The 13,429-nt window shown below is 43.9% G+C and overlaps 1 protein-coding gene across 1 annotated transcript in view; it reads left to right on the plus strand.

Moving 5' to 3' along the window:
• The first annotated feature begins 3,248 nt into the window (after positions 1–3,248).
• DPP6 (dipeptidyl peptidase like 6) overlaps positions 3,249–13,429 on the plus strand; it is a 1,686,142-nt gene continuing 1,675,961 nt past the window's right edge. Inside the window, exon 1 of the mRNA XM_040434145.1 lies at positions 3,249–3,357. Within this exon, the coding sequence (XP_040290079.1) occupies positions 3,307–3,357 (51 nt within the window). The 5' untranslated portion in view covers positions 3,249–3,306. The remainder of the gene's footprint in view (positions 3,358–13,429) is intronic.

Consider the following 13,429-nt stretch of genomic DNA (forward strand, 5'->3'; position numbering starts at 1 on the left):
AACAACTGGCGGGGACGAGGCGGACAAACTATTAATCGTCTGCACCACACCCAAATTGTCACAGTGAAAATGCACTTTTCTGTCCGGAAAAAGATCCCCCCAAAGAGCCACCACCACAACAATTGGGAATAATTCCAATAAAGCCAAATTCCGATCCCCAACCCCTCTCAACCCATTGCTCAGGCCAGCATTCTGCACACCACTGACCCTGACAATATACCCCAAACCCCACTCCCCCAGCCACATCAAAATATAGCTCGAACATAACCATTGTGCGACTGTTAAAAAAATCCAAGAATGTAGCACAAACCCTCAAGTCCCCCCGCAACTCCCGACTCAACCAAACAAAGTGATAGTGGGAAGCCACACCCGCAGTAGCTGCTGACAGTCTTCTGCCAAAAAATTCTACCCATCGGCATAATGCGACAGGCAAAGTTGCCTAAATTGCTCATCATAACGCAACCAGGCTTGCCCCCCATAAACCCAAAACGCCTCACCGATAGCATCGAAATAACAGAACAGAGCTGAACAATTTTCTGGCGCCTTCTCCCACACCACGCTAGCAAAAAGAACAAATGCCTGGAAACAATTAGTAAAGGTGCGAGGAATCAAACAATACCGCACTTTTCTTTCTCCTCTTTTTTTTCTCATCCCTCTTTGCCCTATCCAAATTAAAACGCTCAAGGGGGAGCAGTGAAAATATATCGACGTATTCACCTTTCCAAACCCACTCCCTCACCTCCTGCTTTAGATGCGCCCCTAACGGTCCCTCAAAACAGACATATACCTCAACTCTTGCTGCGTCATCCACCCGCTTGCATCTGAACCGACACCGAATCCCTTACCGCCGCAAAGCCAGAACTCCCCGACCCCGCCATAATAGACCCCCCAACACTCCCAGACGCCAAACCGGATGCCGCCCTAGCACACGGCTGCGAAAGCCCAGCCCCTGCTAACAAGTTGATTAAAGGGAGTCTGTCACCACATTTGGGCATATTAGACCGATCAAATAGGGTTATATGATCCACCCAGAACTTAAAAACGGTACCTTTGTTGTAGAAAACGGACTTTTCTTTTAGCCGAAAATGAACTTATATGGTTATGTTAATGAGCCCTCTCAAGTGCCCAGGGCGGTCTCTCAATCCTCGGAGCCCCAGGCAGCACCTTCTAAACGGCTCATAACCCCGCCCTCTGTGCGCCTCTGCCCGCCTGTTTACTCCCCTCCCCTGTCCTTTTCCACTGCGGCTGTGCGGTCCAAATCGTAGCGGGCGCATGCGCAGTAGGTATCGCGATGCCCTGCCAGGAGCGGGCATCGCATTGCGCATGCGCCCGCTACGATTTGGACCGCACAGCCGCAGTGGAAAAGGACTGGGGAGGGGAGTAAACGGGCGGGCAGAGGCGCACGGAGGGCGGGGTTATGAGCCGTTGAGGAGGTGCTGCCTGGGGCTCCGAGGATTGAGAGACCGCCCTGGGCACTTGAGAGGGCTCATTAACATAACCTTATAAGTTCATTTTCGGCTAAAAGAAAAGTCAGTTTTCTACAACAAAGGTACCGTTTTTAAGTTCTGGGTGGATCATATAACCCTATTTGATCGGTCTAATATGCCCAAATGTGGTGACAGACTGCCTTTAAGCCCCCCAACAGCTGACCTAAACCTCTCCCTAAATTCCAAGACCCGATACCAACCCCGCTGCCCCCCGAACCCACCGACCACGGTGATAATTGACCTATTGTGTACTCACAGAGCTGCCTGGGCGCTGTGACCCCAGCAGCCGCAATGCCTGAATCTGGCCGCGTCGTCCCGCCATCTTCTCCGCTTGCTGCCGTTGAACTCTCAGGGGATCCCATGACTTCTCTTGATGGAGGCTGTGCAGACCTCACATGGAAAGAAGATCCACTGCTGGAAACTGTCACCACAGGAACTTGGGAAACTGAAGACTGCCCTCCCGCAAATAAACAGCAGGGGGCACTGAAGAGCATCTGGCATGCATCTCGAAGTGCAGGCTGAGCAGGGCCAGCCACACGCTGCCCGTTTTCTCCACATGATTCCCCAATATGGCCCCTCGCATCCCTACTGACTCCTGCCCGGTCACAGGCAACAGCAGGAGGCAGGCTCACCTGGAGAGAAGCCTGCCGCCTCTGGTCCTGAATCCCTGCTGATAGCAGCTCTGGAGGTGGAAGAGGATAACCGCACCCCCCTTCCCCCCCCCCCCCCCCCCGGTCCCGCCGCACTACAGGATTCCACCCACGCCGGGGAGGCCGTGAAAGATGTGGTCTCCTAGCCTCCTGGCGTAGATGGTCCCCGGAGGGGCTCCTCACCCGACGCCGCACCCTGGGGGTGACCTGTGGGCTTAAGTGCGCCAGAGGAAGGGACCTCTGCGGTCGTCGCGCCCCCCTGCTGCGGTGTGGCATCCACCTCACCATCCCCCAGCAAACTCTGCACTTGCCCTTGGAGCCATACCAGACCCCGGGCCTCCGCTGCCCCCCTCAACTGCTATAGGATAACTTCCAAGTCCGCCATGGAGAAAGGTAGGTGGCAAGATTTAGCAGAGCAGATGGGATCCCTGCTTTCTCCTCTAAAATGTCTCCCCTTTCTTCCCCACAGCCCCCTCTTAAAGCCCAGACCCTTCCCCCCAAATTACTAACCCCCACCCCAGCAACTTAAACTGCCCAATCCCCATTTCTGCTTCCCTGAACCACCCCCTGTCATGACGGCCTCCCTCTAAGTCTATTCCTCCAGTGCGGCCTCACTTTAGTTTTAGTTGGGGCACGGTAATAGCTTTTTTCTATATAAAGCAGACGTCATTCCATGATATTTTACTATTTTAACAGCGCTTTATTCCATATGGAAGTGATCTAATATGTGGATTTTGGGATTCTAGCCTTCCAATGCAACTCATCTACATTTTTCTAAACATATTTCCACTGGCATAACCTAAACAGTTGGCATTATGTGCTATACAGCTGGCATTTTTTGTCTTTCCTTGTGTAAAATATCAGCAAGCATTTTGGAAAGTCATCTGTGGAAGATATTATCTACAGGGATGAGGTTTCTCAAAATGTAGACAAATCTGCCTTGTATTTAGTTGTCATTCCTTGCATCAGACGGGAACTGTCATTCCTTTTGGTATGTCCCTCCTCAATGAGGCTGATAACTCCCATTCAAAACCCCACAAGACAGAGGAGAGGAGGAGGAGGAGGAGGAGGTGGCCACCCAGAGCTACACAGCGTAGACATGTGAAATCATAAACAGGGAGCTGCTTCCTAAACTCGAATGGATTGAGAGAAAGAGACACTGAGGCAACATGAAGGACAAGCCGATGATCAAAACGGCTAAAATGCAGGGCAACGTAATGGTAAGTGGCTGCTGCTTGGTCATGGGGCAGAGCAGTGCTGAGCACACAGCTGTCACGCTCCCCTGGCACTGATGGTGGGGGTAACCTGCCCTACGATTGAGGGGGGAGGAACTAGTCTACTACAAGTTTTCCATCTGCTGCAGCTCTGTGGCTTGTTGCCTGATGTTTTCACCTGTTCTCTGTGGGCACCACCCGAAGAAGCACTGTGTATTGTACCAGCTAGAGGTAGCTGGTGATAGACATCTGTACTACATCATGCAGTCATGCATCAGTGGCCAGAAAGCAGGGATTACGACTTATCCCTAGGGATAGTTTATAGTTTTATATGGTGATTTTTTTTTTGGGGATTATCTGTTTACACTTATTGGATTACACCGCAAAGATGCTGGCCCATGGGGAGGGCTGTTCTTTGGCAATGTTAGAGTTAGCTTAAGTCTTCTGTATGTAATGGTACAATGCAATCCTGTGTTAAAGATGCAGTAAACCTAAAGTCAAAAGCTTTTATAGAAGAGCTGCCCATGCATGTTTTTTTTTTTTTTTTTTTTCTTGTGTTCAGATCTTGCCAATTCCAGAATGTGGGTATAGGAGACTGCAGATCCTGCCAGCTGGCCGTTGTCGGGAAAAAGTGTGACAGCCATCGAGTTTTTTTTTTAACTGTGGCATTGTATGTGTCCAAGAGCCAATTACCCCTTTTTCCCTTCCACCATAGAAATCATGTGCAGACTAGTTTGGTAATTGGGAGGAGAGCGTTTGCCAAGGGCTGGATGAGCGACTTTCAAGTTGCCCAATGTACAGTATATGGCTATATGCATTATCAATGGTATATGTAGGGGGAATGTGTGAGATAAAGTAGTCGTCAATGGGCAGACATTGTTCTGAACTTCTGTTTGATTAATGCCCCTCCTCCAGAGCATATAATGGCTGCTTACAGAGAACAGTAGCCTGCATGAAGGAAGAAATATTGGAGATAGACTTGAGGTTTACTGTCCCCTTTTTAAAAGGTCTTGAAACTTTACGTGTTGCACTTTCTTGGTACTATATTGCTCTTCTACATGGAAACTCCCACAGGCTCATGTACTGTGCTCCCTAAATGCTATATGAGACAAGTTCATGTGATCCTATAAATGATGCAAAGAGCAACTGTTTTAGGCTCAGATGACATCATATCTGCCAGTAGCTGCAAGTCAAAAACGGTCACCGAAGGTCATTGTGAAATTTATGCAACCTATGAACGATTATGATGTAATGGCTTTTTAGAAACAACTGTATTAATTTCATTATAGTTTATGAGGAGGACCTGTCATTAAACAACTTTATTTTGCAGTGTGTCCTCTCCTGATGCAGGGGTGCTAGTTACCAGCACGGCACCAATGCCAGTCTAGAAGTAAAATCTCAGGACCTTGTAAGCATTGAACTCTTCAGCCGATGTGCCTAGTAGGGGTTATATATTAATAATGTTGTTTGTACCACAATTTCATTTCTAGATAGATGCTTCCAAAAATTGGCATTTGCATCATACTTCGTTAACTATGCCACCACTAAATAGGTCAAAGGCTAACCTCTGTATTCGCCTTTGCTCATCACAAATAAGTGGCACTATTAAATTATGCATATGTTCTACATTTGGACTGGCATCAGCACTGGCAGATGTAACAAGTGTTCCTACAATTTGAAATATAGAGAAGTCCTAACTGGACATTTGTTTTTCTAAGATGGTGTTTCACATCCTTAGCCCTTTCTCAGTGTCTACCAAATATTCATTGTCTTTACATAAATGGCGCAAATTGTGTGGTTTATCATGGTACTAAACCCAATGTATTTTCTGAAGTCAGCATTTGATCTGTTGCTCATATGCATTGCGAATGGTTTTGATTTTTTTTTTTTTTAAGAGAATGGACACAGATATGTGTAAATTAAGAAAAGCACCATGTAAGATAAAGGGCCCTATGGCACCAACTGACTGCCAGAACTTTTGATCTGGTGCTAAAAGAGTTTTTTCATTTAAGATAATTCTAATGTATCCTGAAGATGTGCCGAATGTCTAAAAAGTGAGGATCCCCCTCCTCCAGGGTCTCCTACCTACTGGTAGAACAAAGATCCAAGGAGCATCTTGCTGGGGTGGCTGGCAGTGGCCACTTCCAGTAGGAGAATGATTAGAGAAGGTGGCACACATGTCATGAAAACTTCCAGTCTGACTTTCTTTATCTGCTCTATGAGCTTGAAAATAAGTAAATATGATCCCTCTCCATCAAATTTGACACTACAGAATGCAATTCATAGGTCCCTCAATTGGTGGGGGGCATTTATTGGTCATTATGACACTCACTGGATGCTCTCATTTAAATGGATCTGTTTCCATGAAGTATTATACGTTTTGTTTAGATTATTGACATGACTGTGCATTCAACTTTTATATGAACTAAAAAATGTGTAACACTGGCGTTTGTACTATTAGCTATATCTAACAGTCACTGCGGTACCGCCGTAAAACCGCTATTGTTGCAAGTGATCTAAACATCAAAAAATACAAATAGGTCCCATGCGACCCTGAACCCACACCTATTAAGACACCTTAGATAGAGGAATACGTGTGACTTACTGAGCTCCGCTGTCACTTGCTGCCCATGTTGCTCCTCTCTTGTTTACTGTTGCTTTTTATCGGGGTGGGGTACGAGGTCCTAACAACTAGGGTAAGATAGAGTGTGCCCCGGCTGGTGGCACCACTCTAAATCCTACCCACTTACTCGCGCTCAAACAGAGCCCTTAGTGAATAGTGATGTCACTTACTGAGTACGGATGCCTGAGAGTGTCAGACCGCCCAACGCGTTTCGGATACTACGATATCCTTCGTCAGGGATGTACACTGGCTCTCCTGCTATCCCTTATATAGGCTCCTCCTCCCATCCCATTTTAACCCTTAATGCACCTTGCATTTCATACTCAACCTGCTTCATTTTCTCATTTAAATGCAAATAGTTCAATTTCTGAATTTAACCCTGCTGGTATCAATGTGTTCATTTTGAAAATCCAACGTGTTTCTGCTTTTGACATTCTTTTTATATAGTCTTCCCCTCTTTTATCTCCCTTTACTATTTCAAGTCCACTGAAACAATGTTCCTTTACTCTGTCCCCCATGTTTCTCTTTATAGTGATGAGATAATGGATGACCATCATATTTTCTATGAATATTATAGATATGTTCCCCCACTCTTCTACTCAATGTCCTTTTCGTACGACCTATGTATATTTTCTTACATGGACAGGTCAGCGAATAGATGACTCCTCAACTACTGCATGTCATACGGTCACCTATATCATGCATATATGTGCCATCAGTATTTTTTTATTTGTGTAACTTCTCCAGTTTTTCTAGTATTCCTCAATTTTCTACATACAGCACACATGCCACATGGAAAAGATAATTTCGGTAGTTAGTTTGTTTTTCTTACATTAATTGTCTGTGTGTTTATGCATCTATTTGTCAATGCCGCCATATTCGCGACATTTTTGGCCTTCCTATATATAAATTTAGGTGCATTTGGGATATATTCCCCTATTATCTTGTCATCTTTCAAAATATCACAATGTTTTTTAACAATATTTTTAAATATTCTAGTTTGACAATTATATTGTGTGACGTCACTAAGCTCTCTGTTTGAGCCCGAGTAAGTGGATAGGATTTAGAGTGGTGCCACCAGCCGGGGCACACTCTATCTTACCCTAGTTAATAGGACCTCGTACCCCACCGCAATAAGAAGCACAATTATACAAGAGGGGAGCAACACGGGCAGCAAGTGACAGCGGAGCTCAGTAAGTCACATACTTGGTTTTATGCTGTGTATGCACGTCTATCTAAGGTGTCTTAACAGGTGTGGGTTCAGGGTCGTGTGGGACCTATTTGTATTTTTTAGATTTTTCTTTATATTTTATATGAACTAGTGCTTAAAGGAAACAAGGGCTAGAAGGCTTAGAAAAATGAAAATACTGGCTTTAGACTTGCCAATTATTTGTCTTGGTTGGATCCATGGTAACAAACGGATCCGTTTTGTTTGCTGGCAATCTGCTTTATTGATTGAAAAAAACTGACCAGATGTGATTACAGCTTATTCTTGGATGTCAGTGCTTGGCATGATGTTAATTTGGAATAATTAGTACTATGAACAGAACTAACGTCCCATAGGAAATTCATCTGATTCAAGACATTTTTGCATCCACAGGATGAGGTTTAAAGATCAATGTGTCATAGTTGTTATTGCTTTCTGCCTATAGTTGCATTTAGTCATTCTCTCTTCTCAATCTTACTCGGTTATACATTGTTCTCCTGGTATTTTATGATGAAACATGTGAACCTCAATTATAAAGCTGGTTGATTAAGTCAATGCTACATGTATACAGTATATTGTGTTTCTATGTAATTTTACTAACTTTAACATGCATATTTTTATTTTGTTTTGGAGGGTTCAGTACCACTTGTAGCTTGTGCAGCTTTGGTATCATTTGTATCATTTTTGTATTCAGGTATTTTGATTATGGTCATTTTGTGTGCAGAAAATACTTATTAACACTTTTTCCTCATATCCCAACTGCCATACACACGGTCACATGACCCTTATCAGCCAATAGAAGCTTGCAGGCCCTTAGTCTCCACATACACACAGTTTTACACCAGGTTTCCATAGAAACCCAGCCATTTTTCTTTACTGATGTAGGTTAGCTTTCAAGTAGCAGGGCGCTGGGGATGACACTGTTAAAGGGAACCTGTCACCGGGATTTTGTGTATAGAGCTGAGGACATGGGTTGCTAGATGGCCGCTATCATATCTGCAATACCCAGTCTCCATAGCTCTGTGTGCTTTTATTGTGTAAAAAACCCAATTTGATACATATGCAAATTAACCTGAGATGAGTCCTGTACGTGAGATGAGTCAGGGACAGGACTCATCTCAGGGTAATTTGCATATGTATAAAATAGTTTTTTTGACACAATAAAAGCACACAGAGCTATGGGGACTGGGTATTGCGGATGTGCTAGCGGCCATCTAGCAACCCATGTCCTCAGCTCTATACACAAAATCCCAGTGACAAGTTCCCTTTAAGGGAGCAAGTAGGGTGACCATTCAGGCCTCCCTCAAAAGACGGACTTAAAACCCCCACCCCCAGGTACCGCTAAGCCACGCCCCCTCCCACTTCGCAGCTGGCGGGGATTTAAAAAATGAAGTTAAAAATCAACTCCTGTCAGCTGACGGGGTGGAAGGGAGGCTGACTTTCTCCCTGCAGATCACACTCAGACAGCATAGTGCTGCTGTATAAGAGTGAGCTGTTCAAAAGGCATCCCTGTGTCCGTCCAGGCTCTGCGCGGACGGAGGATAGGGAGTTTTAAAGCCAGACTTTCCAGCCTAAAACCGGACCTCTGCAGGTCACTGTTAAAGGGGCGGGCCTCTGTGAAAGTCACAGTTAAGGGGGTGGGATGCTGTCGAGTTCACTGTTAAAGGGGTGAGCGATGTGGAGGTCGCTGTTAAGGGGGCAGGGAAAGGTGGAAGTCACAGCTAAGGGGATGGTCTGCTATGGAGGTCAGTGTTAAGGGGTGGGGTGCTGTAGAGGTCACATTTAAGGGGGCAGGGTGTTGTGTAGGTCACATTTTAAGGGAATAGAGTTCTGTGGAGGTCACTGTTAAGGGGGCGGTTATTGTGGAAATCACTGTTAACGAGACTTGGTACTGTTGAAGTCACTAATAAAGGGGCGGCCGCTGTGGAGGTTACTGTTAAAGGGGAGGGCGCTGTGGATGTTACTGTCAAGAGAGCAGGCCGCTGTGTAGGTCACTGTTAAAGGGGCGGGCACTGTGGAAGTCACTGTTAAGGGAGGAGGGGACTGTGGAGGCCACTATTAAAGGGGCAGTGGGGTACTGTAAGGTCACTGTTGAGGGAGCGGGGTACAGTGGAGGTCACTGTTAAGGGAGCGGGGTACTGTGGCAGTCATTGTTAAAGGGGCATTCGCTGTGGAGGTCTCTGTTAAGGGGGCCTGGAATGGTTGAGGTCAGTTAAGGGGACTATTACCTATGGTCAGTGTTAAGGGGCAGGTGCTGTAGAGGTCACTGTTAAGGGGGTGGACCTCTGTGGAGGTCACTGTCTTGGGGGTGGGGTGCTGTGGAACTCACTGTTAAAGGAGTAGGCTGCTCTGAAGGTCAAAGTTAAGGGGGTGCTGTGGAGGTCCCATATTAAGGAGATGGGGCACTGCGGGGGGGTCACTGTTAAGGGGTGGGGGCTGTGAAGGTCACTGTTATAGTGGATACTGTCAATATCTTTTAATGACATAGACAAACATTAAATGAAATAGATAAAATATACCCAGGTCCTTTAGCTTATATATATATATATATTTATATGTAGTTTTTTGTTTTGTCTTTTTTAACAGAGTAAATTAATAAAATTTTCTCTTTATGGAAAATGTCACTGTTAAAATGTCACTTGCGGTGTTAACATTTTCCCAAAATTTAAAAAAAAAACACATTACTTCAATACTTCCTCACTGATGTGGCTCCCATGCTTACCGAGTCCATGCTGGCCTTCACTTCCTGGTCCCGACTCAACACAGAGGAAAGTTCTTAAGATGCCTGCTCAGATATCATCTGAGGCTGCTCATCGCTGCAGCCAGTAATTGGCTGAGTGGGTATCTCCTGCCATTCCCTGTGTGTCGAGCCAGGACGAAGGTGCAGAGACCAGCAGAGAAAGAGTAAGCATTAAGCATTACAATAGAGACAGAGTGGGATCAGTGAAGTCAGTAATTATTTTTTTTAACCTATTCGGATCTTATATTAAAAAAAGTTTTACCATTGGACAACTCCATTGATATTACAGACTACAGACTACAGTTAAAACTTCATGTGCAAATTGTAGTGGCCAAAATTGTGAAAAGTTAATTTCTTTATTTTTATTTTATTTTTTACATATGCTTAATTACTGATCACTTGGTTATTCAACAGCATGGAAAAAACTAATATACTATGTAACAGGCAACCTCCAACTCGATCCATCATTTTGCTTTTTTAGATCTCGGAAACTTGAGCAACTTGTTAGACTTTAATCCAAATCAAAGAAGTATAAATCCAGAGTTCTATACATACTTCCACCCTAAAGTTTTACATTTTTTATACTCTGAGTTGACAGCTGGGGGCTTTTCTCAATAGCCCAATCAAGTGACTGAAACTAAAGATGATTGCATCTTACGGGAACACTGTGCAAAATTAATACACTCTGATATGCCCAGTGCTGGTTCTGAAACAAGGACTTAAGGGTCATCAAAATGAGGATTAATGAGTCAAGGCTCATTCACACGTCCGTGTCTGTGCTCAAATCCGTGAGCAAGTGGTTAGTGGTGCATCTGTAGAGCGGTCCGTGGGTCTTTTTTTTTTCTGTCCATGTGCCATCCGTGTTTCACTGACACTGAACAGTTCAAAAATAATTTTCAAAGCATCTCTTCTTAATGATCCATGAAACCTGGATGGCATCCGTGTTGCATCCATGGTTTTCACGAACCCATAGACTATAATAGAAGTGATGGATCCATTAACACGCCCAAAATAGAGCATGCATCCGTGCTAAAAACACGGACCCACGGAACACGCTAAAACACTGATATCTGAATACACACATTATAATGAATGGGAATGTGTGCTGTCCGTGGAGAACATGTACAGCGCACGTCCGTGGAACACTGACGTGTGAATGAGGCTTCACAGATCACCTGATTAGGTCCTTCAGTAGAAAAACACAGTGGGGAAGATAAATCAATGTCACTGCACCTGGAAAGTATCTTCATTTGGCAAGAATGTGAAGTGCCACATTTTTGTTTCATTTATGACATGCTGGCCACAAATTTATTTTTATTTTTTTAATAAATCTTTATTATATTTTTCCAACCATTACAATCTTAGTTCAACAATCAATTTATTCTTACATTATATATAATTCTCCATCCCCCTCCCTTTGCCCGCCGCTTGCCCCTTCAGTCAAGGAAAAAAAAAAAAAAAGGAAGAATAAATAAATAAGGAATTTTTCTCCTCCCTCCCCTCCCCCCACTCCCATCCCCCCCACTCCCATCCCGAACCCCCTCCCAATGCACCATCTCTCCCATCTCTCCTAGGCCCAACTTTCCCTCCTCACTTCTCAATTTTTATTTAGCCATTTCTGCCATAACCTGGCAAATCTATGTTTTTTCTTAGTCCCAACCAAATGACACTCTGGTGAGATTCTCCCATTTTTTAACCGTGGGCTGGCCACAAATTTTTTAAACAACTTTTGCACCAACGTTTTGTCTAGTCCTATTTTCCGCCTTGTTTTGTCTTAGTTTCTGGAGGATGTTTTGGACAAAAAATATGGCAACTCCAAGGCGATATAACAAGTGGTGTTCTGATTGTATAACACCCTATGGCACATTGTGTTGCAGATATGGCTTTTTGTAACACACTGTGACACATCTTCCCTTCACCACTTTCTAAAACATCACAGCTTTAGACAAGTTTAACAATCCAAATACATACTGGACATAAATTTTGGGCAAACTAAAAATTATACAGGCACAAGATTTTGACACAAAATAAACCTATCTTAAAGAGGTTATCCTGGAAAAGATAATGCTGACTTATCCTCAGTATAGGTCATCATTATCACATAAGTGGGGTCCCAGCACCCCTGCCAATCAGCTATTCCAGAAAGCTACAGCGCTGTGGCCTCCGATCAGCTAACCAAGTGCAGTGCTGTACATCATATATGCGGCTGTCCTTGGTATTGCAGCTCAGCTCCATTAACTTGAAAGGGGCTGAGCTTCAACTTGACCATGTGACCAATGTACTGTGACGTCACTGGCCTAGGAAGAGGCTCACAGAATGTTGGCCTTTTCTAACAGCTGATTGGCGAAGATCCAAGCTTGATCTGATATTGAATACCTATCCTGGGGATAGGTCATCAATATCTTTTCCTAGATAACCCCTTTGATATATGTGCCCCAGAGTATCTGTTTTATCTGAAGTATCATTTATGGATCATGCAAAGCCTATTATTCAAACAGGGGTGACAATTTTTCAAGAAACCATAATAAACGAGTAGCTAAAATTACCAACTGGACCTAGATATAAAATACTAATTTGCATATTTGAGATGAGTACAATTGGTAACATTTCCAGAACTGAATGTACAAACCAATAATAGAGAGCACAGACAAGTTTCTTTTTGACAAGTCTTTCCTTACTGGAGTGTTTGCAGCCTATTCTGCCCAACCCTTTATAAAGACGTGGGCAATGAGAGGTTCTAGATAATTGGGACCGGCTGTGACAGTGAAGACACAGTATGTACAAAGATTTAGCATTGAGCATCCCAGGGCTAGGTAGCGATCTAGTGTGTTCCTTTGGCTTTCTGCTAAGTACGCCATCACGGCAGATGTTCCCACAAGATATATTTTTTGTGATTGCCACTTATGTTGCCTGATACCAACGAAACATCATCTCTGCTTTAAAAGTCCTAGTTTTCCAAAGAGGAAATAGTATAACTTGAATCTAGCACATTTTTGAAGAACACATCAACATCAGTATTCAACAATATGTGATCATACTTCTGTATTAGCAGCTGAGAAGTCCATCGGGATGTATAGACAGAACATGATGTGATTTGTATTGACACATACATTTACTAAGAGGTAGCGCTGTATCTTTAAGCAATATATTCAGCAATCTGTCATCTCACTTTGGAGGGCTGATTTCCCTTTGGATTTCAATTCAGTATTCTCATAGAAGCGTATTACTTCATGGCTTCAATCTTGGATATTATTTTTCTGTTTATCTTTTCATTTTTTTGGGGCTTGAAACTCATTTCAAGAATATGCTCTATCTGAACAGTCATACCTGAGGGATTCATTAGGTTATTCAAGTTATTTTTTGTAGATTCAAAGTTATTTGTCCTTCAGCTTCGGTGCAGGAAGAGAGCAATCTTTGAAAGTCACCTGGGTGCAAAAACCAAGTCGTAAACTGAGGGATCACATTCCGTCTATTAATAAAGAGTATCACAAAAAGGAAATTTGGTTTT

This window comes from Bufo bufo, chromosome 5 (assembly GCF_905171765.1).
Source record: "Bufo bufo chromosome 5, aBufBuf1.1, whole genome shotgun sequence".
In the NCBI taxonomy this organism is placed as follows: domain Eukaryota; kingdom Metazoa; phylum Chordata; class Amphibia; order Anura; family Bufonidae; genus Bufo; species Bufo bufo.